The 27,425-nt window shown below is 44.8% G+C and overlaps 1 protein-coding gene across 2 annotated transcripts in view; it reads right to left on the bottom strand.

Moving 5' to 3' along the window:
- Positions 1 to 27,425, bottom strand: part of LOC119226383 (schwannomin-interacting protein 1) — a 153,049-nt gene that overhangs the window by 26,017 nt on the left and 99,607 nt on the right. The window contains exons 1-2 of one of the 2 annotated variants that reach the window (XM_037484446.2): positions 6,433 to 6,848; positions 3,203 to 3,985 (exon numbers count right to left, since the gene is read on the bottom strand). In XM_037484446.2, coding sequence (XP_037340343.2) covers positions 3,203 to 3,985; positions 6,433 to 6,441 — 792 coding nt within the window. In that variant the 5' untranslated portion in view covers positions 6,442 to 6,848. Of the gene's footprint in view, positions 1 to 3,202; positions 3,986 to 6,432; positions 6,849 to 27,425 lie in introns of those variants that run through there. The other variant, XM_037484359.2, reaches the window with a different exon arrangement.

Here is a 27,425-nt window from a genome sequence, read left to right on the forward strand (position 1 = left end):
TATCACATCACATTTACAAAAAGAAAAAAAACAAGGTGTAAAAAAAGGTTTTGGTTAAAAATTGTAAATCATCTTTGACTTCAACCTCTTCCAGAAATAGAAAGGACACACAACAGTTTTCATAATCAACGGGTCCAGATGTGTACAATTAGTGGATAAATATAGACGCGTGTGAAGGTGATTTATATTCGTTACCCCTTTTAAGTGGAAGTGGCACTGCAGGTCTCAGAACAGGCCCAATCCTACAAAACCACAGTTTGCCCACGTGGTGTTTTTAAATTGTGTGAGACTAGGTGCGTGCCCTCTGAGATTGAAATAGAAGTAGCCGGTGGGCCTGGATTTAATTAAAAATATCAGTAAATTCTATGCGTATAGACAATAAATGTATTCTGACCACATCTCTGTCCTTTCCAACTCAAGACTGTCTCAGAAGAATAATATTATTGTTTGCCTTTCGGGGCTGCAGGGCTAAACGGAAGGTTTAAGGCTAGTGTTACGCTTAGTGTACTTGAGGTTCCTGTGGGCCCCTCTCTGCCACGCGGCTCCAGACTCCAGACCATAAAACAGGTCAGCGTTCCCCTCATCCCCGTTAATCCTCCTGATCCCAAAAGCCAGAGGAAATTACAGCAACCAGAAAGTACCACGCCCAAACTAAACACACCTGCACTGATGTGATATAACATCCAGAATAAGTGAGGGTTATTATGGCACAGAATAGCTAGTGTTAATCTACAAATAGACCAAAAGCACATACAAAGTGCAAAGTGATGTCTCTGTAATGTCAAATGCAAAGAAATAGTTTGACATTTGTCTTAATTGTGAAAGTGATATGACTGGCCCTCAGCTGAACTTGTCCTGTTCACACTTTGAATAAACAAAAATGATGTAAAGTGATAATTATGGAGCACTGCTGGCTGTAGCTTTATAATACGATACTAAGCATTCTTTTTATTTCACTCTTTGCAAATAAGAGAATGAAGGCATTTAACTAAATGTCAAACTTTTGCTGTGTATGTAGCTAAATAAACTAGTCAAACGGCCACAAACTCTCCCCATCTATAATTCAAACCTGTCGTTGACCAAACAGGCCCCAGAGTGCAATAGGTGCCGTTGACATGGAAACGGGGACAGGATGACCAGTTTGAAGGAACAGGTCGAAAGCTCATTTTCACTCCATCCATATTTTAACATTTTCCTCCATACAACAAGTGTGTATGTGGCACTGTGTGCAGCCTCTGAGTAGAGACCAGCTGAAGCGGTCTCCAGACACTGAGCCACACAACAGATTATTTAGCTTGGAGCTTCACTGCGTCTCGTCCTTCTGAAAGCACAGATGCTTTTGAAGCTCTACTGAAGCATGAACATATCCGTCCCTCCGGTCCCGAGCAACATCTGACAGACAGACAGACAGACCCCTCCACACATGAACACACGCATCATCTCGCTGCTGGCTCCCGTCTGAGAGGACGTCTAAATATTTAACAACATTTTAAAAGCACCAGCCTCCTTTTTCCTCCAGGGTGTCTGCTAAGTCCTTCAAATTTCAGAAGTATGAAGCTCAGATGCCCCCCGACGTAGACAGACACCGAGGATTTCTTGTAGGAATGCCTCAGTTCCTAAATTGACTACTTTTGAGCAATCTTCAGCAGGTTAGCAAAGGGTCAATATTATTGCATTGTCCTCTTTTACCACATGTGAAGGCTCACAGATGGGATTGAACAAACCAAAAGGTCAAATGACATGTCAGGTGTTCAGTGATGGATTGGATGATTGAGCATCCCTCTATAAAAGTAACAAGTGCCCACATGTGATTTTAAGAGTGAGATTGCCCCGGATATTAGCTTGTGCCTCCACTCTTTTCCGGTATATCTCTTCTGCTTGCAGTTTAGAAGGGATTACACGTCTAATTCGAGTTTCTTATCAACTCAGGCCATCAAAATGTGAGGCCTGGTTTTTCTCAGGATTTTTTTTTTTCACTTGTAATCGAGAGAGACAGTTGGAGCTGTGGCACTTTATCAGCATCAGGACCAGGCTATCAGCCACAGCAGGCTTAGAGTGTGTGAGACACCACATGTGGTAAAGAGAGAGTCTGTGAATGGGTGTGTATGTGTGTCAGAAGAAGATAGTGGCTGCATTTGGAGACAGAGACTCTCTTTCAAGAGATTTTTTTCAATTATATCACAGTATCAAAGCCCGCTGCCTATGGTGGTGGTGGGGTTGGGGGGGGGGGGCGGGGGCTGGTATGAGAGAGAGAGAGAGAGAAAGAGAGAGAGAGCATATTTTTTTCTCAGACAACAGCAAGCCAGGAGGTGACCTTCTCATTTAAGATGGACAGCAGGTAATGAACATTGACGCACAGACATCCACGTGACTCCGAACTGCCTGGTCCTAAAGATACCATCTTCCTGTCCTTTATTCCCTCTTTCCTTCCTCTCACCCCCCACTTCTACCACTGCATTCCTGACGTGCCTTAGGGAGACAGAGGGGGGCCTCCGGGACAGACAGACAAAGACACACAACACACTCACAATGGACACAAGCTGCAGCCATTGTCTGTGTGCACTGAGGATAAGGTCCATGTGCTCGCATACCAAAAGAGAGCCTAAATCCCCCAATTCTCAAACACACATTTGCCCTCACTTAGAGCTCAGCGTCTGCACTGAAACCGCGGCTGCTGTAAACAATTCTCTCCCGTTCCTTCCTACACATTCATAAGGCTCCACCCTTTTGGACCCACAGACAGCGGTTTCAAGTGGGAGTTTCATGAGATCGTAAGTGAATCATAGCAGCCTTTACTGCTGCCACTGCTGGGTGGCATGAAAGGCCTGCAGAAGCAATCTGCAGAATGTCAAGGCAACACTGACCTCCTGTGGCAGAGAAAACGCATCGCTGCAGCAAAGCACAGGCCGGTTTGAGATTGCATTCAACTGACAGGAGACTGAAGGGCCAGCAACACATCTTTGCTGAAGTCCAAAGTCATAAACGAATAATAATAACAATCACTGCTTGTACCATTGAATCCCGAGTCTATGTAGCCCCGAGCTGCATGGCGGTCAGGTTAATAGCTACATAGCTTAGCGCTTAGCCGACTAATCCCTTTTCCTTGCTCCAGCTAACCTCGCCCCATGTAACCTTTGACCCACACACAAGCAGAGAAACCCACATGGAACCTAAAGAAAACCAGAAATCCTTCCCCACTTACCGAGGTGTAGGCGGTCTTGCCCATGTTGTGGTTCTGGTTGTGGTTGAGGTTCTGGTTCTCCTGCTCTCTGCACTGCAGCCCAGCCAGGTGTCTCTCCAGGGCGGCCCAGTCCATGGTGGGCAGCGGCTCCTCCTCTACACCCTCCGCCTCTTTGTGTCCCCTCATCCGCCCCCTAGTCCCACCACTGCCTCCTCCGGCACTGCCGGCACCCCCGCCGCCAGTGCTGCGGCTTCCCTTGCATTGGCTGGCGCTGCGGTGGCGGGGCCTGGAGGCCCCCGTGCCCCCCTGTGGGGCACCGGGGGAAGGGAGCTGGCGGCTCCGGGGCACAATCAGATTGCCGTTCTGTTTCAGTTCCTCTGGGACGGCAGCAGCGGAGGTGGCAGTGCTCCCGCCGGAGGCAGGAAGGGGTGGGACGGGCTTCACATCCTGGAATTCTTCAGCGAGGCTGCGACTGTTCACGGCCTTCCGATAGCCTTCGCCAAGGCCGTCGACCCCCACAAGGCCTCCTCCGCCTTCCTCTTGACCAGGAGGCTGCGGAGAGGCGTAGTCCTCTCCATACTCACTCTCCCACTCCTCGATCACCTTCTTCTTATACTCTTGGTAGTCCTCATCCTCCTCATAGTCGTCTAAGGTGACCAGATCTGGAGAGGGAGAGGATTTGTAGTCCTCCAAGTTAGCCAGGTCAAGACAAGGGGAGCAAGGTGTGACCTTGTTGGAGTTGGACTCTGAGCTGGAGCGACTGGAGGCGTCACTGCCCAGGTCCATGCCATCCTCCCGGTAGTCCTGAAGGGACAAAGGAACAGAGGGAAAAAGTGAGGAAAGGCACGTGCAAAGAGCAAGAAAGAGAAGAGAGGGAAGGAGACAAGGAAAATTATAACTTCAGAACTTCAGGAAATGTGTGGATTCAGATTCCTAATTTGGTGTTTCGAGACCGGCGACTACAAAGAACTTCCTCTCTGCAAATCCCAGTCCCTCTTCGACTCGCCGTCTGCTGCACACCTGCACTGCTCCAAAGCTTCTCGGGCTTACTTGACTATGCTTACTGATCGGACATTCCTCTGGTGAATTGTTATGTGTCTGTGTGTATGTGTGTGTGTGTGTGTGTGTGTGGGCTCGTGCAACACTTGACAGACACAACGAACGCGTTGTCCGTGTGAATGCGTCAGAATGAAATCCCACCACCCACAGCTACATCTGCAACACCACAGGAACAAGACACGGGAGGGGCGGGAGTATGTGACACTGACATGTCAATACCAAACTGTGAGTCCAGAATTATTGTCTAACCTTGACTGCCTGCCCCCGCAGCCCCCCGCAGAGCCCCAATCACCGGCTCACTGATTAGTTCACAGCTAATGAAAACGTCCACGTTGTTTACAACCCTCCACAAATCTCCATCTCACCTGAGCCGTATCTTGCAGAGTTATTGGTCTTTTTTCTCCACAGGAGGGCATTAGTGCCTAGCAACATTTTTAAAAGTTAATGAAAAGCAAGGAAGCAGCAAGAGACATTAACGACATATTCCTACGTGACACACATTATGAGTAGTTCTGGGAAAGGGAATTAATTATGAGGACTGCTAATTGCTGGTTTAGAGGACTTATAGTAGTTTTGCAGCAGCCTCAAGAGGGAGAAACTGCAATGCTACGATGTCATCCTAATTATAATAAGCTTTCAGTGTGGCTACTAAACCAGACCTGGCCCGGCTGGTGATGTCAAAGCACAATTCAGAAAATATCTAAAGCACTGGGCAAAAGACTCATCAATTTGGAGACTACCAAATGGCGTTGAGACCCACTCTATGATGAAGATGGCCCCTTGCTGCACAGCCTTGTTTGGCCTTTGCAAGTCATCGTAATTTCAAACTATTTTTCAATGTTATTTGAACAGTATCGGTGACAAATGGAATTGCTTTGCTTTGACTATTAATAACTTACATATGAATTAGAACAGTGTCAAAATGAAAAAGCAATGTGCAGCATTCTATATTCTCTTACTACACATAATTCTTCAACACATTTCATGGGTTTTCACCCCGAAAAACTCCAAGAGCCCAAGTGGATCTACAACTGAAAGGGGACCAGCCTACTTATAGCATAGTGCTGCGTTCGCGATTATGTGTAAAGTATTTGGTTTAGGTTTAAATACGTTATCACGGGTCAGACAATAGAATACACCCCTTACCGATGTGCTCATCAGACGCGCGGCACACCGTCACCAGTCCCTGAGGTGCGCCACCCAGCCTGTCACCTCGTCACCTTTATCACCCTCCCAGTGCCTTAAAGCCCGGATTCAGGAACCGGGTGGAGTTTCCCCCTCTTAATAGAAGCGGAGAATCAGAGCTGCGATCGCGTTTCGGGTCCCCGGTCACCGATCCTTTTTTTAATTTTTTTTTTTTTTTAAAGTATAATCCAGATTTGTGCAGCATCAAAACAGAACTGGCGTTCCCAATAAATATGATCGCTTCAATACATGATGGTCACGTGAGCCCGATTAAACATAATGTAGGCCTAATCATTTAAAGTGCGCCTGTGGGTGTTTATGTGTGTGAAAGAGAAAGAGAGAGAGAGAGAGGAGCGGCAGAGCTGATCCGTTGTGGGATTAACCGAAGCGCACGCAGACAGTTCAGGCTGGATTTAGCCACGAAATACATGCAAATTGACAGCGGCAACGGTCCCCACCCCGCAGCCCGGGCGGGCGTCTAGGGGGGCGTTTCATTTATGTCCCGGAGTAGCCCGACAACTCTGCCCGCGCGTGTCTCTCGGAGGTGGCATCACCGCATAACACGCCCAGTATATTTTTTTTTGCGTGTTTGCCGTTGCCGAGTGGCCTTCTCTGCACGCATGACAGTCGCATGTTACAGGAGGGTTCACATCCTGACGGGACACGCGCGTTGTTTAAGCTCATTCGAATGGCACGCGTGCCTTTCTCTTCAGTTTGTCATTCATAAACCGCCCCGAAAAAAAGTCCCAGGAGGAACGGGATATCTACCCCCCTCGGCCCCCCCGTCCCACAGCCCCCCCCCCCCCTCCGGGCAACGGCGGGGACAGAAACGCCCATACCTCACCATGGCACTGAGAATGACAGCCACAACAGCTGTGACCACACTGCCACCCCCCCCCCCTTGCAGACGCAATGGTGGGCCAAAAATGAATTGTTAGATCACACCGTCCGCGAGCTAAAAGTAGCCTGATGCAACATCCGCGCCATTTAAACGAGCCGATACTCACTGTCATCATCGTTGCAGCTTCCCCCTCAACGTCGCGTCTCAAGACATCGTAAAGTGCAAATCCCAGCTGTTAAGACCACGGCGACGGTGCCGACTTGCGTTCACGGCAGCGTGTGTTTTTTTTTCTTCTTCTTTTTTTTTTTTTAAGGGCGGGTGTCGGAGCGTCTGGCTTCGGCTGAGGGATCACGGAGAGCCGGTGGATCATTGGGCACAGTCATCGCTCTGGAGTGGGTAGCCCCGTTCCACGGAGGAGACGACCGCAGCCTGTGCGTCGCTGCTCGTCCGGATTGGACGCAATAACGTAGATGTGTGTCTCGAAATCGCAGCAGGTCCACGCCGCTTCTTTCCACCCCTCCCCCGGGCACGCACGCACACGCGCACAGGCAGGCGCGAGCGCGCACACACACAGACGCGCTCGCGGGGAGGGGGATGCCCAAGCCGGTCCGGACTGCGCGCGTTCACTCGCTCCCACCGCCGTCAAGTGGGGAATAAAGACGCTCGGAAGTAAAGTGCGCCCCCCCCCTCCCCTTTATGTTGTGGACCTGCTTTCACAGGTTTTTTTTTTCTTCCTCTTCACACAACCAGGCCGCTTTAACTTCTCGGTTATTACCTAAGAAACAAGACTCGCAACTAAGCGCAAAGCCCGCATGCTGCTGCCTCGGGCTCTGTGCTTGTCTCCCGTCTCTCTGTGTCGCAGACCGCAGCTCGGAGGAGAAAGTGACGACAGAACACCACTTAAAGCCCAGCCTTCTGCACCCACTGACCCTGCAAGGAGAGGGAGTGAGAGACATAGTGTCGATGCTATGTGGTGGTTTTATTTTAAATACATATATTTGAATAAAATGAACATGAAATAAAACAAAGACAAACTTGACGTGTCCCAACCTCTGACTGGTACCTTCGAGCGTTTTGCTCCACATACTCAAAAGAAGCATCATTTTCATCAGAGTTACATTATTATACATATTATTTTGACAGCTATTACATTTGAAGCCCTGCAGGTGCAGGTTGCATTTAAAGGTGAGCACAACAGTGAAAAATTATAAAGACCACTTTTCAATGTACAAAAGATGCATTGTTCTAAAGAACAAAGGGCACACATCAAACATCACATACTGCTTGGAGACTTCCGTATTAGATCACCAGAGCGGCATAAATCCTCAACAGGTCCTGACGAGCTCACAATCTATACACCAATAAAGGTTAACTTCAACACTCCTGGCATTCTGCATCTCAGCTAGTTTTGTAATTAACCTCTCTAATTCAACTCAGTACAACCAACCACACACTACAGCTTTGGAAAACCAACTTTGGCCAAAAAAAACGGAGAATATTATTAACTGCATCAAGTATTGATTAGTCAGCATGCATTAAATTCTCCGGTTGATATATTGATAATCCACTGATCATAGACAGCATATGTGTTGGAATTATGTTGTTAATTTATTTCGTATTGCTTTCACTGGAAAAACACCCCGCAAGTGTAGTAGACATATGAGTGTACACACACATACGAACACAAGCGCACACACAGATGGCAGCTGTAGTGTCAGAACTGAAGAGGGGTTAACACCAACACGGTATGATATCTTCATGTCGCATTCTGCTCCCTTTTGCAACAGCTGGTAATTTACATATTTCGTGATAGGGGATCAAGTTAAATGTTAGTGACAAACAAATGTCGTCCACAGTAGGAGTAAAACACACTCCAAAGCTTTTGTATAATAAGCGTTATGATTAAAAATTGGATCTGCGTCTCTCGAGCACAAACATTTGGAAAACACAGCGTTGCCTTGTGCTTCAAGTGGCTTCGCCGTGGAACCTCCCCGCCCCCCCCCCCCTGCGCGCCGCCGGCCGTGGCTCAGCCTAGATTTCAGATATTGTGCGATGGTTCGATAAAAGCAGCACAAAAGGACAAACCCCGTCCATGAGACAACAGAGCCGCGCTCTTCAAAGACCCCTGGCTGAGCCTCTCCCTACACTACAGTAGGGACAGCGCTCTCCCCAAAGAGAAGTCAGCAGGAGTCCAGCCTATCGCCCCCCCCCCCCCCCCCCCCCCTGCTGCCACTGCTTTCAACTGTCTTATCAGCCCTTCCACTCCTACCCTCTGCGTTTTCTTCACAATTCCCGAGGACATTAATCGGTCATTGTGAAGTACAGCGACTCGTACTGAATCCCTCTGAGGAGGATAAGCTACTTTTTCAGGTTTTTTTTTTTATCTTGGAGACAGTGGGAGGATTTTAAAGTTCATATGCTCACCAGGCAATTAATTATTGCCATAACATGTCAGACAGACATGGACTGATCATTAACTTGTCAACAGGAGGGCGATGTTGTTTATGCCACTGTTCCACACATACATGCACGGACACAGTGTGCGTCCTTTGAAGTTTGCATTTCCCTTCGGTGTCGAAGCTCAATGAAAATAGTTTTTGACGCAGCATCCTTCCCCGCAGTGAATTGCTCCTGTGAAATAATAAAAACAGCAACAGGCTTTAAAGTCAGGCGCGCCGTATGAAGATGTCCATGATGCGCTACTTCAAAGCTGGTAAAACCCACGTCTTATTCACACCTGGAAGAGATGACTTTACTTTTGATTGAAAGGGTGGTCAAAGCGAGTTCACCGTGCCCTACGAAGGCATCCCCCCCCCCCCCCTCCCCCTCCCCCTCCAACACCCAATCTGTCGAGAGGCAGAGGTGAAGCGTCTGTCAAGCTGCCATTCAATGGGATTTACCAATCGCCGAGGGGCAGGAACAAGTGGAAAAACTGCCAGGTGAAGATCCACAGTATTGGGAAAAGCGTTGCTCTATCTGTGTGCCTAACAGTCCATCCACAGCCGCTATCTGGGAAGGAATCACTGAAGGCCCATTACTGACAGAGAGATAAGGCTCGGGGAAAAGAATGGCCCTTCGATAACACCAAAAAGCCGGTGGAGCATCTTCCTCTGCTTATATCTGTCTCACATGCGTTTAAAAAAAAAACACGCAGCTCTTTGACAGTTGGTGAGAAATTGAAACTGTCTCTGCCTCGTCAGGAACTCAGCAACTCTAACGGAGAGACACCGAATTTGACCTTGGAGGATTCAACTCCCGACATTTCCCTCTCTCCCTCTCTGTTCAGGGGTCGAGGGGAAGAGCTCATCCTGAAATACGACGTGGGTCGAACAAAAACCACAGACAATGAGGCGTCCGAAACAGGACTGTGGCACAAGACTCGGCCTGCAGATGGGAAAACGTCCGGCCCGGTGATGAGACACACTGTAGACCCAATGCCCAGGTCTTTGGATGAAAAAAAAACTGGCAGTCAAGAAAAAGGTATTTATACGTCACGCATATCTTTAAACTTATCCCCTAAAAACACTCTTTTGCGTCTACACAATATCCTTACTATTTATTCCCTAAAGCCAGGAAAGAGTCCTATTTGTACTAAAGGCTCAAAGAAAGTGATGCCTACTGTTTTATTACATTTACCAACCTATTACTGTCTGGGAAACACACAGGGGGTTTGTTTGGGTTTTATCCTGGTCATTCCTGTCCATTGCAAATTTAACAGACTAAAAAAAAAACGATATTTTCCTGTCAATGTTGTCTTTTAATATAAATAAATCCTCTATGGTATTGCAGGGCTTAACTTAACCAGTCACTCTCGCTCTCTCACTCTACCTTTTCTATATGTATATATATTTAAATACTCCATAACCTCTGTCAGTTATAGTTAAGTCAGTCTGTGCCTCCAGACCGCAGCAGCAGGAGACAGGCTGTTTGGTGATGAATAGAGATGTCAGATGGACACAATGGAAGACGGCTCTTTAACTGGCCGGCCGACTCGTCTTTCTAAGTAGAAACGGTGGTCAACCCACTTAGAACGGCCATCAATCTTCTCTCTGGATAAAATGAAAGTTTACTCCGTTCAAACCAATGACTGAGTGAAAAGGAGCGAAACAAAGGGCAGCCGCATTTGTGCGATGACCACCGACACGCACCTTCGTATCATGTTTTTTTTAATGGTTTTTACACAGTCTGTCAAACCGAAGCGCTTGAGTTGGATTGCACCAGCAGTACCTGGCTGTAATGTATTGATCTTTCCTGCAGTACGGCATGTCAGCCAACAATTTTGCTTGCTAACAAAGTGTAAAATGAATTGCGAGAGCAACAACTTGTCCAATGTATACATAAGCACAGCTATTAGTTTAAAGTAAATTGGAACCAGGTCTGCAGTATAATGTCTGGACTGTGCATCCTATTGCCCAATGGGCAAAGACTTAAGACTTTCCAAATTCACTTAATCTGGCTTGGTTTATAGAGACTAAATGGATTGTTTCCGTGGAAGACAACATTTCACACAGCCAAGCATTCACCAAAAATCCTTGAAACCAAACAATAATTACAGAAAAGATCTGAATATGTACTGTACATATGGCCATGAGAATAAAGAAAGTGGGAGCTGGAAACAAACAACGATAAATGCAATAAAGGGGGGAGGCAATAGTAATAACAGCAGGAGAGGAGGAGGAGAAGCACAGCGATGAAGATGCAAATGTTGCTAATGATAATGTTGACTGAATCACTACATAAATCGGAGTGATTACGGCCATGCTTGTGCCGATGAAAATGATCATGATGACATGCCTAATTAGCCAAAACAAATACAGTGTGGATACATATGAATACATATAGCAGAGCGAATGAAAAATCTATAAGAAATATGTTAAATTCAATCAAAGACCATGCTGTTTTTGGGGAAGCCAAATTCAGGCCTAATGCATTTTTTAAAGATATTATGACCAGCGACTGGAAGGAGATCTTAATCATGTGGAAGGGTGCAGGGCCCAGAGTCCATTTGCTCCACAGCCAGTTCTGCCAATTAGAGGGAGAGAAGGGTGGGTTTGTAATCTGTGCAATGAGCCCTTCCAGGAGACACGTCGTCACTTCGAGGCTTCAGGCCCCGGGACCTCGTGATGTTGCTGCTGTGTATGAGCCACACTCTTCATGGCTCCAGTTGCTGCTTTACTCACAGCAGTTTGAAGCAGCGCGCGATGAAGGATGCTGTTGTTGTGTTACAACTAGACAGGCACAAGACGGGTCACACGTGAAGACCGTGAAGGGACAGACCTGAAGGTTTTTCTGTGACAGGTTTTGTAACGGTTTGGTGTTTGTTTCCAAATGACCTCGTCGGGTCACGGACTGGATGGATTGTGGGTCTGACTTATTTTCTCCTTCTTTCACTACTGAAGTTTCCCTGCAGCCCTGTTACTTCTGCACAGAAAAAACCTCCACTTTGGATAGAATAATCACTTCCAGAGATGGAGCGCGTCAGGTCCCAATCAAAAGTCTCTCTCTGTGCTGCCTGGCCCCCTCCATGGCTGTTTCTGTGCTCTGTCAGCACTACAGGCAGGCAGAGGTATGCATCCACCCTGCCCTGGGCTCAGCTCCGCCTCATGCAGTGCGCAGATGTCCAAACGATTTACTGCCCACACCAAATTGGATCACTTCTCCGGTGTTTTGAGTGGGCCTCGCACCTGCTGTTTTTCCACCTTCTCTCATAAACGACTAAACATGCAGTTGATTTAAGGAGCAAATTAAACCAGGAAAGCCGGAATAAGACGGACACATTGGTTAAGAGTTGCTATGAAAGGAGGAGTCAGTGCTCTAGTTTTGCAGCAAATTCATTTCCTACGGGCACATCTGTGCGAAGATTCCCCCTCTCGGGTCGTTTTGGAAAAAAGGCATGAGAGGCGTTGCCAGGTTTCAGTACCAGCTCAGCATCAACAAACCGATGATCTGAAGCTGGCACAGTTCGACCTCAGTAGCAGCCGTGTAGTCATTCAGGTCAAGTGCTATTGAGGTGAACCGCAATCTGACATCTGATCAGCTGTGAAGCGACTCAGTGACCCCTCCGTTTTCTGATGTTGGTTGTGTATGCATCGTTACAGTAATTGGAGAAAAAGACGTTGCTGTGTGTGTGTTTGTGCCACTGGTCTTTCTGGTAATGCACGTTACTGCACCCTGAGGGATCCTGGCAGGTGGTGGCACACGCCAAGATCAATTATTGATCTCTACACACCCTGCCAGGTGTGAGAAAGCTCTGCATCACACGCGGTGGCTTCATAACTCATCATTGCAAAGATGGCAGGAAAATCGCCCTGCAAGGACAACTAAACAAAAGATCATTGTCGCTGGCTTCAAAGTCGGAAATGCCAAAAGCCCAACCACCAGCCCGACCTCTTCGCCCTTAGTTTCTAGCTGGCTACATAAAGGCCAATCTGTGGAGCACAATTGTGCCTTTTAGAATCATCCAATGTGGACATCATTGCCAAGGTTGGCCTACAGTACACTCTCCTAAACATACATGGACTATTACACACATTTAAAAATCTGTGCACACAGTTGCAGTGAACATGTGAACACCGGCCCCCTGGTGGTGAGTCCTGTGTCTGCAGTGTATCATATCGGTATGTAATGTATTTAATGCCGAGGGTATTACACCGCACAGTTAAAGTAGCTAATGTTTTAACATATAATTGCACATATTAAAGACTATCAAGACCTTTCTCCGCATTTCCTGATAAATATGTCTGTTTTTGAGATTGAATCTTCAGTATAGTCTAACCAACCAAAGGGGTCTTTTCATCTGGTATATATTTATTTGGTTTGAGGAGGTTATGTCTGGTTTAATTATGAGAAGACTAGATGTGACCAATCTTTGTATTCAATCAATAGGCTGTCCAATGCGAAACCTGTGATCTTTGCTGTCTTTGTTTGTCACAGTAACTATGTATTTTCCACTAACAGGTGATGGTTCATTCAACAACTGGTAGTAACTTTAGAGAGTAAAGTGTTATTTAATGTGTCTCCTGAAGTGATTCTTGAGTAATATCCCAGACTTTGGACACATCCTGTCTTTGGTTCAATTTGCATTAATTGCACCTTCTCTAATATAGTATTTTTGTTTGGTGAGTATCGATTTGTTCTCCATCCTTTCAGCTAATAGCCTAACTAATTGTTTTCTCAGTTCCTAAAAAGCATGGTAATCTAATTAGCCCGAGCCCAATGGAGAGCGCACAAACACATTCACTGTGCTCCTTTCTCTTTCTGCAGAATTAAATATACAGTAATATAAACTATAACTACTGTTTTTGCCGCCTTACAGGTAAATATTCTTGTAATATTTAAATCAGAAAATCCTGCTGTTCTACAGGTAGTTGTTAAACACACAGTATGTAATCTGTGCCGCTAAATCTCTCTCAGTCAAAACAATGATTCCCAGGATCTCACAGTGTTTTTCACTGTGGGATCCTGGGAATCATTGTTTTCATCTACCTAAAGCCATTTCAATACCAGGTATTGTTTTTCAGTTTTATACAAGTCGTGTCGTGTTATGTTAATTCAGCTGCAACTAACATCTCTCTCCATCTTGGGATTGCCACACCAATATCATGTATAATCCACTTCCAAAAGTGCAGCCATTTTCATTTTCCTGCGTATCATTTTCTATTATCATTAGGTGCATTTTTACACACTTGACACTGCTGACCCTGTTATATATCCTTGACTTCAGAGTCAAGTTTAATATACAACCCTTCTCACTACTACTTTTCATGTCCGTGTCTATTTGCTCCCTTTCTGTAACTGGATAATTTATGATCTATTCAACCATGTTTTTCACCAAGCTTTCGTAACTGAACAACCTTTCTCCTTCAGGGGGTCATAGATATTCAAAAAGAAACCATTGTGAGCTCAATGGGCCCTATCACTGTCAAACTCACAGCATTTATCAGTTTCTCTTTTTTCTACAGATTTGATAAATGCTTTTTTTCTTTCAAATTCTTGTCTCTCTTAGATACGATAAGGTAACGTTATTATGCACATTTAGTGCCAGAAATACGTAATTAATGCAAAGCTAACCGAGTCCAAATCAATTATGCAGCATATTCACACTCCCCCTTTAGAAGTAGAAATAAAATAAGACACATTCGGAGATTAGCTAAATTATAAAGTAATTGGGGAGACAGTGGAGGAAATGAGATCAGATTATAGCAGTTTAAATCATAATAGCCTTCCTTTTGAAGTGGATTATATAATACGATGATTAGAGCTAATCCATGACCACAGAGCATGGATAACGGGAGAATCAATGAATAGATTTCGCTGAAAGAACGGTTTTGTTTCTGTAATTACATCTGCCATTTGTTAATAAAACCATTCCGCAGACACCCAAGTTGCTCTGGCTTTGTACTTGTACCTCTGCTGTGTTAACCGATGGCCAGGTGGATTCGCAGGGCGGATGATCAGAGAAAGGCTTTGAATGTGATGCAGCAGAATTCAAATATTTGAGACTAAGACGATGCTGAGCCAGAGCGGTGGGCAAGTTTCGATTGGTTCTTCTAAAATAAGACTAATTCGCCCCATGGCTCCTGCTTTGAACATTTTCTTGACTGAAAAGCAATAATATACAAAAGGCAATCCAGGCTGAGCCGTTGAGGGAGCCATAATGGTGAGCACCCACTCCAGCAGCGATGAACTCTCTGTCAGAGGCCGTGCCAAAAGCCCAAGAACTCGAGTGCGAGGGTGTAACCTTGGCCATTTTAACAGTGTTAACCTGGTGGGGACCGTTTCACCTCCATCACGACGAGCACACCTTCCCACATTCAAAGCTATTCGTGGGCTCCCTTTCATTTGTCACATTTCACCTTCATCAGAGCTTGTGAATTAAACACTTTCATGTCTTTTTTCATAGTTACTGGCCCTATTCTTCTCGCTCTCTGTATTCTTTTGTATTCTACATTTTCCACCTCTCTTCATCTCTCTCCTTCAGGCTCTATGTGCTATCTCTGGTGCTCTATGCAGGCTGGGGGGGGGGGGGGGGGGGGGTGTGCTGGGAGTAAATAGGCATGAGGGCATCAAGCCTACAGCTCCCTGGCAGAGGCAGGGCAGAAGGACCATCAGCCCAATATTGAGATAACCACCCCGACAAAAGGAATGAGACTGCAAATGGACCTTGCAGTCGAGTGTGTTGAATCATTTAAAGGCTAAACAATAGGGTGCACATCAATACAGTATTAATGGTGAAAATGTGCATCCACGTGTGTTTGTCTGTGTGCGTGACTTTGCTTCACTTAGCATAATGTTAGCCAGCTCGTGAGTCGTTTGAATGAGTTTTTCCCTTTGCACCACTTAAATGGATCATAATTTTTCTTATTTATGGACAAAGCAGCTCACTGGGAGATTATGATTGAAACTACTACAACTATCACATGGAGTGAACATTATTTTACATCTGAAATCATTGCTTACTTTTTAGGTAAATGAACTGAATTATGGTTTGCTGCTAATTGTGTTGGTAGGAAGGTGAAAAAAGGTAGAAGGGAAAGACAGCACTGACTGTGTTAGTTTTGTGTGAACATGCTGCAATTTTAATGACAACTAACATCCTCAGCAGGCCCCCCTGTGAGGAACAGAGGTGGAGGATGGGGGGGGGGGTGTGGGGTGTGGGGTGTGGGAGGCTTTCAGACCACTTTGCTCCCTTTCAATCTGTCAATTTTGTCCTGCTTTTCCCATCCTCCCTCGCTCCTTTTCTTCCCGTCCTCTTTCACCTAAGGTCTGCTCATGCATGTTATCACTAAGCTGGCAGCGGTGGGGGGGGCTACAGAGGAATTCTCAAGGCGCAAAATGCTGCCCCATTGCAATCCACCCCTCCAGCACTGCGTCTGTATTTTTTTTTTACTGCCATCGCTCCACAGTTGTCCTCCACGCTCACTGCATTTACCATTATACTATTATCCCTGCCTGGAATCCAATGTACTAACTAATGAGCTCCCACTCTTGTCTGCTCTCCTCTGCGTAGTGAAAGGCTGCCGATGTTCTGTTAGCTGGAAGAAGAAAAACGCTCTGATACGCAGGGCGTACATCAAACAGGTGTGAAAAGGTTTGCATGTCTCCCAGCGGAACCAAAGCGCTGCGACTTAATCCACAAACCTGCACCCTCAACTGCTGCTGGCACTCCATTACACAGCCCCGCAGCCACTGTGCCACTGTGCGGCATATGCCTGATGTGTGTGCCAGTCACCTGGCAGTTTCGGCATTGACCCTGCGCTGACATTCAACCGCTATAGGCCCCTAAGACAAGAATCGCGGGCTTGGAATGAGTCGACATGACATCACGACAGGTGAAATCGAATTGAATGCGCGTAAACAAACAAGCCGCTGTGCCTGCACAAATACACAGAGAGACTGATACACGGGTGCATGAGAAGGATGGGCGACTCTGGCTTTCCATTCTGGAAACACAATAAGTGCAAAAGGTTCTTCCAAAGTGGATTATAAATCTGAGCATGTGGTAATCAATGATTATCCTCTGAACGAGCGTGATTACATGATTCAAACCTTTCCAATATTCACGCATGTCCTTCTCTTCTTGTTATACACTCAAACTGAAATGTAAATAAAAAACACGCAAAATTTGAGATGAAGAAGTTAATGTATTATTTAAAGCAAAACTTGATAAGAAGTGGAAAAAGGTTAATCAAGACAAAAAAAAGTATTTGGATTTAACTTTATAATGTATTAGCATTGGGATCCACACAATAAGCACATGCTCAGTTACTGTATCTGTATCAGAAGTCCATGACATGATTTGCAGTTTTTAGTTTTTAGTTTCTGTGAAGCAGCCGGGTGTTGCTTGTGCATGCTTTGTTCATGGTAGCAACAATAGATCACTGCGTCTCATGGTCCTCTGATGACCTGCAGGATTTCTAAAAATGACACATTGCTATTAATCTCAGTTCAGAAGATGCAGTCTTCCAAAAGTATTACAAAAGCATGTTCTCACACTTACCTAGAGTATACTACAGATATATAGCCCTGCATATGGTTTCAGTTTTACGTGTCAACCTTTTCAGTAGAATCTCTGCTGCTCCCCAATACAATAAAGGTGATTGGAATTTGGTTGGTGCTATAGGCATAAACACATTTGAAAAAAAAAAAACAGCAATAAGTCTTTCCAGAAACAAACTCTCAGTTTGCTCAAAAATCAACATATATTCATACGGTATATTGCTTTTCAGGCCAGTTGATGAGAAACCCCCCTATGCAATCATCTCTGCTCAGCTGTGATGCTCCCTTTTTACTTTGTCTTCCAGTCTCTACCTGCCTGTGCCAGACAACACAGTCTAAATGGCATGTGTAATAACTTCTCATTGAGAAAGATGGAGCAACCAGGAATAAGAGCAGAGTTAATGGAGGACAACTTCCCTCTCTCCTTTTCCTCTCACAGTTCCTTGCAGCTTGTGTGCAACACTGAAAAACGGAGGAGGGGTATGATGCTTGATACTTGTGTATGTGACTGTCTGCGTGTGATTTGGAGATTACTTGAGAACACATCAGAGTTAACCAGTTAAAGTGCACTGGCTTGTTGAAAAAAGGAAGTCACAGATGTTGCTTCGTGCAAACACCCGCACGCACTTACACACGTAAAGGAAAGGGAAAGCTGGGAAAGAAGCTACAAATTGTGTGACATAATGTTGAGGTAACAATATAGCGAGAGTTCAGTAAACATGTAAGCATAGATGTGGCAATAAGTCAAAGGCAAAATGCAGCCATGCTTGTGGAAAAAAAGAAAGAGGTTGAGAAATTAAAGAAGGAATAAATAGGAGCGTAAATATTCCACTGGTGAGAAGCAGAGGTAATGAAGAGAGAGAGAAAGAGAAGAACGAGTTTTAAATAACCTCGGGCCTCCCGGCATGCACAGTGGGAACAAGGTGAGGCCATCTCTTGGGGAGCCGGGGCTGAATTCCAATCACAACAATAAGGTCAACGGAGTAATCCCTGTCTGCGGAAATGTCACCGTTCCCCTGCTCTGACACGGCTCGCCGAGCACAGCATCACAACAACCAGCTATCGATCACGCACTAATTAGGAAAAGATGAGGCCCGCTGCAGAGGATACACGCGACACAAAAATGATGAAGATGCACATGCACAAGAGAACTAAACGTTCTGTGTAAACACGCATACACATATGTGACTAAGCTGTTGGGTTTGCACACAGTCCGCTGGATGGAAAGTCAGATGAGTAATCTCAACCTGTGACGAGCTCAGGCCGAGAGGAAAAGGAAATGGGGCTGATTCGTTAGGGAACACACGCACGCAAATAAAAAAGACGAATAAGGAGGTATGTCTTGGCACATTATTGGGATCAGTGGTGCTCCTGGGAAATTCTAACGAATTTAAAGCAGTGAGAAATGTGGATTATGGATTTGCATCATTGTGATTAGATTAGAGAACACGACGAGCATGAGCTGCTGACCTCAGCTTTGCATCCTTAATGGAAACTATAGTCAGTCAATAATAATGTTCATCTGTGTTTGTGTTTGTATACATATATATGTCGTGTTTTCATGCATGCACCTACGCATGCAGATGCACGGATATACAGACAGTTTTATATAAGTAAAAACAAATGAATCAAATCTTCCACAGCAGTATAAACGTGAGGTTGGTTGACCGGAACAGCGTTTTCATAGTAACAACACCACTGCTAGAGTGTTTGTGTGTGCAGGTGTGAGCTTGTGGAACAACACCTGTCTCCTCGTCAGGAAGACAAAACTGAAGAAATAAAAAAAAAAAAATTGCAGGGAGAAAAGAGATGCCGTCACAAGGAGTTAAAAAGACGGAAATAACATTTTTAGTATAAAAGTAAGTTGATAAAAGTAGAAAGGCGGAGAAGAATGTTATACACTACATTTTACACTACAAGTCAGTAACATAATGGCTTTTAATTTGCATTGAGTCTGTATTCAGATCAGCATTATGGTATTCCATACGAAACCGTGATTGATGAGGCTCACTCCGGTGACATCATTACACTGATGAAACTCATTAACATTTAAACTACCTGGGTGATTTGGTCAAAAGGACAACGGAAAGGAGAGAGATGCGTAAGCAAAGCAAAGATATTAAACAGTTTTGTTCCCCTGGGCGACAGGCCTCCATAATACTGGAGGTGTTCAAGTACAAAACAGGTTCATATTAGATGGAAACATAATGTTCTGGGTTCTAATGGATAAATAAATGTATATGTTATTCCCAATAGTTTACCTTTCACCTGTATTCCTCTGTCTCACTTCCTTTCAGTCAATTACCCTGAGTGGTTTGATAATACACATGCATCATCTATGCATCCACTGAAGATCACAAACAACAGCTTATTGCTCATAAAAGGTGGCCTCGGATCTCTAACTGTCATTGCCTTCCTGCCTCACAGTAAACAGTGAACACATAGATGGATCGATGAGGGAAACATGGATGGCATAAAGACGCCTTGAAGATATAAGGCGTTAGTGGAGGGTTATTTGTAAGGATGGATGCAGTGATGGATGAAAAAGAAGAATGTAAGGATGAGGGAGAGGCAGATTTACCTGAGTGGATGGATGATGGAGGTAAAATGTTTGGTCAATAGTCCATGCAATCTTTAACAACAACAAAGACACATTGAGAGATAGTGACAACAAACTTATTGTGACATTGTCTAACACTTGTCTATCGGCCGTCACTGCACGCGTTTTAGCAAACAGTGTGAATTTGTGATGACTCAACAAGATGATTCACTGGCCTTTTTAACCAGAGCTTTAACACTGAAATAAGAGGCCACACATTTGGACTGAGCATGCACAAAACTACCGCCCTGAAATGCAGCCATCAATAATGTTAGCAAGTGCACCGGTGCCTTTTAGCTAGTGAGAAAAAAGTGCAGGAGAACAGAAGAGTAGAAAGAGGCCAACAAAAAGAATCACAATGAACCGCACGGCCGAAAAGTTATTTAGCTCATGAGCAAAATCATACATCAGGGCTCTGTCCCTCTCTTTGTCTGCATGTCTGCTTCTGTGCCAGCGCAGACAGGTGTAGCATCAGCCCAATAAACTGGATGACCTCAGCAGGATTTTACTGCCATTCCGCTGTGCAAACAGCATTTCTACCCAGATACATGTGTTTGCTTGCAGGTCACATGCTCCCTCTCGGACTCTATTCCAGCTTTTCACAGACGGATCTCTTCCCATCTCCCATTCCACTCGTCAGGCCTATATGTATCTCTCCTCTTGCTCTCGCAGCACCCTTAGGCCCCTCGGGGGACAACGGGCTGCTGGGTTGTCACGCTGCAGAGCCCTCAGAGATGGTAGGGGGGGGGGGATCGGCCGGGGACAGGAGGCGAGATAGGAAAGCAGAGTGGAGGGATAGAGAAGAGAAAGAGACAAGCGAGGGCGGAAGTGCTGTGATTTAACCACACGAGGTAAAGGAAAAGGAAAGTCCTAAACCATCTCCCCCCCCCCCACCGCCCTAATTCCCATCCACAAAGCAATATATTCTCTGTATGTCTGGGCGGATATGGAGCCCATACAAGCGCTGCCGTTCACTTTAATGCTCTCTTTTAGAATTCAGTGATGAAAAAAGAGAATTCTGTCTGCCGTAGGCCATATTCTATAGAGCCTGAAGGATGAGTCAAATACACAGAGACACGAGATTGGTAGTGGAACAGAGAAAACGCTAAAGTGTGAATGAAAGCTGAATTACATCACTGAATCATTCATGGTTTTCATGGTACAATGCAAGATTTGAAAATAATAAAAAAAAGACAATAACAGCAAAATTAGGGAGAATTTATCGTGAATTATCAAAGAATGCCACCACGTAAACTCTCATTCACAAATTCTGACAATCGAGCGGGAGACGCTGTCCAGTAAACGTGACAATCTACAGTGTGTCTCTGTGTGAGTGTGTCGTTTGCCTCCAGCCTTGGTGCTGGCCAGCCTGTCTCTGGGGCCCCATCTGGGTAACCATAGTGATTGAGCAGTCCCTATTTCTGTGTGTTAGTGTAGTCCTCCCAGTGGGCTGCGCTGTGTGTGTGTCTATGAGTGCATGTGTGTTTCTGTAGCCTTCCCATCGGCAACAACACTACAGGTTGGTATTACATTCATTACAAGAGCTCATTAATTCCCTCTAACGGCTGCTGGCTAACACCCACTTTAAGACAAGGTGGTGGGTGTGTGTGGGAGCACAGGTTAGAATGCATTAGTCCCTCTTTAGATGTATGTATTTCCACACATGTGTGTGTGTGTGTGTGCTGGACAGCATCATAATAGATTCCGATTGGTTGTGCACACACGTATCTGTGTGCACAACCAAAAATCCTTCCCTCCCGCATCAGTCTCGTGTTATTAGTGACTGACTCTCCCCCACAGCACCAACAGCAGGCCTGTGAGAATCCAACACACAAGCATTTCCTTGTTGTTATAGTGCGAGCAGGACGAGGCAGCAGCGTGACAACTGATGTTGTCAATCTCTGGCCGTAGTTTAAAGGTTAGAGTGTTTGTCACGTCTAATGAGCAGCTCCGTCGTTGTGTCCACTTTCTTTGTGTCTGTCTTTAACTCTGAATAAGAGAGACAGCGTTATTCCCTTGAACTCACCTCCAAGTACTCCACATGCAGAGCATCTTCAGAGCCCTCAACTCAAGAATCTGTGCGATGGGTTTCTACAAGGAATGCAGTAAGCATTGACTCTCAGCCCTTTGTCTCTTTGTCTTTCAAACAGGTACGATGCCATCAGATTGGTACGCCACTGATACCAAGGCTGTCAGAGCAACGCTTCCTTATTTACATGCAGGACATATTGAAACATGCAGCTCAGTACAAGCACGAACATGATCCACCTCTCTCTCTCTCACACAGAAACACACACACAGTGTTAAAAATGCCACCCTTTTGTAAATGTGTTTCCATGACAGGTAGAAATGTTAGCAACTATTTAAATCACGACTCTGCGTGCCAGTCCCTTACATCAAAAAACTAATAAGAGAATTAGAGACCGAGATGGCAAGGGTGAGCTGGGAATCACGACAATAGAAAAGAATACATAACATTTATCATCCACATTGTGGGATGAGGGCACTGCAGAAAGTCTGCTCAACAGGTCACAAGAGGCCCCGCAGGGAGCCAAAACAAAGACGTTTGAAGGAGAAAATCGACAAATCAGCCATCCTTGGAACAAAAGGGACGAGAACCGTGTAGCGGGGGCCGGCCAGCAAACGGCCCGACGTATCAATCATCCCGGTCCTACGGGACACAACCTGTACAGGAAGACGCACAGGTTGGCAGACAGAGACGGGCTGGCAGGTACACTGTAGCACACGCGAATGTAAAGATGAACCTTTACACGCAAACTGACAGGAAAGACACACACATGACGGCGGCAGCTTGCCAAATATCCATCCGAAGTGCATTAGAACACGCACTCAAACACCCATTTAAAAATGAACAATGTGAGACTACTGTACATAAGCACATGTTGTGCAATAGGCAGGCGGCCCTATGTTTCTGGGCTCGTCTTACACAGTCCACCCGAGGGAAATTAAACAATATCAGTAATCTCTCTTCCTGTGCCAATCATACTCCCATGAGGCGACCTAAGAGTTTTAATGTGGTTGTGCACTTAGGGGCGTAAAGGAAAGAAAGAGGTGAGAAAGGGATTTCAGAGAGTTAAATTGACTCTGTGAGATTCAATTTTAACTCTAAGAATGTTGCTGTGTATATGTTAATAGGTATTGTAATAGCAAATGAGTGGGCTGCAGTGTCAGCGGGTGCACAACATGATTTTACGATGAGAAGCACACACTAAAATGGATGTGAATTTGTACACTACTGACACTTCCAGACCAATGTAGTTAGTTTGTCTGTCCCGAGCTGACAAGCAGAGCTTGTTTAAAAAGCTGAAGAGATAAAAACAATCTCAATCGCTTCAGGTGCTCTGCTGTCAGTTTCTCTTTATTTCTGTCGTGGGTGGTAAACTTAAACTACTAAAACAGTGAAGAGTTGATGGATTTTGCCCATAGTCGCAGGTTCCTGGCTTTAAGGAAATAAAACATATGAATAAAAATGACAGACATCAATGCAGCCTTTGATGATTCAGGAGCGCCTGTAAAGATGATCTTGTTCATACAGGCTAATTATTTGTTTCTTCTTCTCGTTCTAAAGTGGAAAATGGAGGCAGGGATAGAGTATGGGATTACAGCTCATAGCAATATCAGATCGGCATTATGGCTCCGTATCCTCCACCCACACAGGGATTAGCTAGGCGGAGAGAAACCAAGCGTTAGCATTGTAGCCTAATAAAATGGCCATCACATCAAGGAGTGACTACAGAACACATTCAGCAAACTGGAAAATGAAGGCCATGCATCACAGTGACGGAGGAGAACCCATCTGTCGGCTGACTGGAGCTCAACATGTTTGGCTTCCTCACCGGGAGACGCGTCTCGCTGACTGGCTCGGAGAGGAGGACCGTTTTTTTTATGTTCACGGCGAAAGATTGTGGTGTAGAAGCTGAGCGGCTTTGTACTGCAAGTGTAAACTGACAGGAAATTATTCATTTCTTATGAATCTGTCCTTTTTTTTTTTACAAGGTCATTCAAATTATTTTGTAATAAATCAAATTTCCGTTTTCAAACCGCTTCACCAACTAGACCAACATGAGGGATCGCCGTGGTAACGTGATACGTCCATAAGCCTTTTTTGCCAAACAGCCTGCCTGATCTCGTTTGATTACATTTGAGAAGCCGAGACAAACTAATATTTCACATTTTTCCCTGACAAATTCTCTGCAGATAAGTTAAGTTAGACCCAAAAAATACATTTTTGTTATCATTGTGTACGCTCAACACACAAAGGCAAGTCTTCTCATCTGCCGGGAAGCAGAATTGCTGCTGATATGAGACAGAGAAGGAGGGAAGATAGGCGTGAGTCAGTGTGAGCGAGTGAGGGACAGTGGACAATGATGAGTGTGGTTCAGCTGTGTTAATAGTTCTGCCCTCGTTGGCTCTCTCTCCCCACCATGTCAGGCCTAAATGATTTATTGGCTATTTAGAGATAGCTGGGCTAGTGAATGTACGCAGTCGCTCACATACTAGAGGGAGAGGGAGAGAGAGAGAGAGAGAGAGAGGGGGGGGGGGGTGGGGGGGTGGGGTTGGGGCACCAGGCAGAGACGACTCGGGTGTGGATCATTCCTCAAACAACCCACGAGGGCAAAGAGAGAAAACAGAGGGAATTCAGGGGTGGGGAAGGAGGGCAGGCGGAATGGAGAAGTGACCGGAAGAAGAAGCAGAATCGAGCAGGAGAGGAGGGAGTGGTGATGAATGTGGGGAGGTGAAAAGTGTCCGAGCAGACACAGATGAAACAGAGGGCTGGGTAACAGAAGAAAAAAAAGAAAGTAAAAGGGGAGGACAGAGTGAGTGAGGGAAGGAATGTGGAAGGGCGAGGAAAGGGAGATGAAAAGGAGGATAAGAGGAGAGCAGCACTTTGATCTGGACCACAGAGCATTGGTATTCACTTTTAGTCCCTCCTTCCCCCACATTCCTAAGCTTCCCTTTTGATAGCGCACAACACCTTTTCCTTATTTCTCATCTGCTATTGATGACAATAACCGGTTCTGATTATTGATTTGCAGTGACAAACCTGTACGTAAAGGAGCTTCTGAATACATTTTGTATATGTGTGAATTTATAGATGAAGCAAAGGTGCAACCGGACACAGTGGTTTGATGACAATGAGTTGTTATACATTTCGTTAAACTGATGTGAAATTTGAATTGACGTTTGTTTGTATAACAGCCATCATAAGAATGGATTTAAGTTGAAAAACCTAAAATGGGATTTTATATTTTTAATGAGTGTATCTCTCATGATCACTTTGACTATTATGCATCAGCTGATAAGATAATAGAGAGAGATGAAAACAGGATATATTTTATAATTGTAATACTTTATTATTATTAATGCATTGTTCAAATTGCATTATTGAGTTACCTCTTCAGTTCTTTATCTTATTTTGCATCACCTAAACATCACTGTTTTATTATAATAAATACAGTAGTATTTATCGTAGATTATACAGTACACTGTTAAATACATTAAATACAGCATCTCTATTTACAGAATGCCAAGAAATAATGGTAATAAAATCGTGTAATTCATTTTCAGTATGCTAAGCACTGTATTTAGTTTTATTGTTGTTATTTTACCATAGTAAGCAATTAAGCAACTACTCTGTAATTGTGGCCACTGGTGCTGTTGATGTGACACAGAACATCTTCCAATCGAAGGTCCACGTGACACCCTCCTTAGAACAGAATCTATCAGCAATGCAGCATTTTTCACCTGATTTGTTTCTCTTTCTCTGTCTGTGTGTCATCCCGCTCCAAAAGGTTCAGGTGAGCAATTACATGAACAATTTACGACGTCAAGGTTTTTGCCACAGTTCTTTTTCATCCTCCATTTCCCTTTTGAGTAACACTTTCATCCTCTATCTATAAGTCACCTTCAACTTATCTACAAGTCAACCTCTTGAAACATTAACAGTGCATCGGCTGCCTGCCTATTGCATAACATGTGCTTATGTACAGTAGACCATCTTACATTGTTCATTTTTAAATGTGTGTTTCAGTGCATCACTTCTCTTTGTTCACTTGCCAAAAACATATGACATATGATTGATTTATTCCCTCAATTGTGCTTTCATTTCTCTTTTTTGTCTATTTAATAGTTTTTAGAGCATTGCACAAACAGTTGAAGGTTCTGTTATTTAAAGAGTCATTAAATTAGTCATTTAAATATCCTGATAACCAGAATTATGGAAATACATTCAGGATGCAATTGTTAAAAAGGTACGTTTTATGTACTTATGTACGGCAGGATTCGACAGTCTCATTTAAACAATCAGTGTCTCTTCCTCCGCTCTATCGTCCTGCCCAGCTGCTCACGGTCAGCTGATCAAAAGGCGCTGCATGAAGAGGTGCACTGACTGTTCTACAGCCAAGAGTAGGAGAAAAACAACATCAGCAACAAAGAGCACCGGCCCCAACAATGGGCAGAAACAGCTTCGCCGCCACATATTCTCCACTAAACGAAGCAGGATTTCCTTTTCATGGTCTTTTGTCTTCACTTCCGACGGCTGCCACCTCTTTGCTTTTCCTCTGCGGTGCTTCAGTGCCAAAATCACCTCCAAACAGCCAGACAGTAATGGCACCTAATGAGGGAGCCGCTAACCTGTTTCTAACCCTACATGGGGAGCCAGGGTGGGACACCTGTCATTTTTGTGTGTGTGCAATGTGGCATAGGTACCAGAAACATCAGCGATGTTTATGTACAGAACATTTATAATGTGGCTCACATCTGAGGTGAAATGCCCATTTAATGCGAATGACCTGACCAAACAATCATATAAACAAACAAACAAACTGGTGAGAGCTTCAATAGTCCTGGATGTCACATTATCTGTTAGTAAGGCATCTATTTAATTTTTCGCTGCGTATTCAAATTCAAGCTGCTACAAAGCGAAAGGGTTAAGCTTTTTTCATTTAATCCTCCAACAAGGTTGAAAGGATAAACCACATTAAGTATTGAATCCTTGCAAACCCATTTTGTCAAATACCGGATGGAACAAATTATGATTTAAACCTTTTTTAAACCACTATGGAAAACACCCAAAACCTCATTCTCCCAAAGAAATGCATTCAATGCACATCTTAAAGATGTTATTTCAGTTTTCAGCTCACAGTTTTCATTTCATGGGCTATAACGCTCTGGGCCTCTGTAAAGGGGCCTGAATTGTTTTTCTCTTACAATTGTTCAATAGAAGTTGAGATATTGTTGGGGATTTAGACATCTGGAAGCAACCCAGAGATCTGTCAGACCTGAAATTAATGAAATCCAGCTCATCTATTTAAAAGCTAGTGAATGAGACTTGTTCCAAAGAGTTTGCAGAAGACCGATAACCGTGTGTCATTTTATGTAATCTGCACGTCATCATAATGTCTATGAATCCATACCACGATGCTTCATTTGCTCTCTCCTCTCCACGCATGCTGTATACCAGTGGCCTTGTGTTTGTGCTCATGTTTTATGTTGCAGGGATTGATGGACTTGGAGGCCAGTGGGTTGCACAGTTGTGCGGG

Source organism: Pungitius pungitius, chromosome 3 (genome assembly GCF_949316345.1).
Source record: "Pungitius pungitius chromosome 3, fPunPun2.1, whole genome shotgun sequence".
Lineage (NCBI taxonomy): Eukaryota > Metazoa > Chordata > Actinopteri > Perciformes > Gasterosteidae > Pungitius > Pungitius pungitius.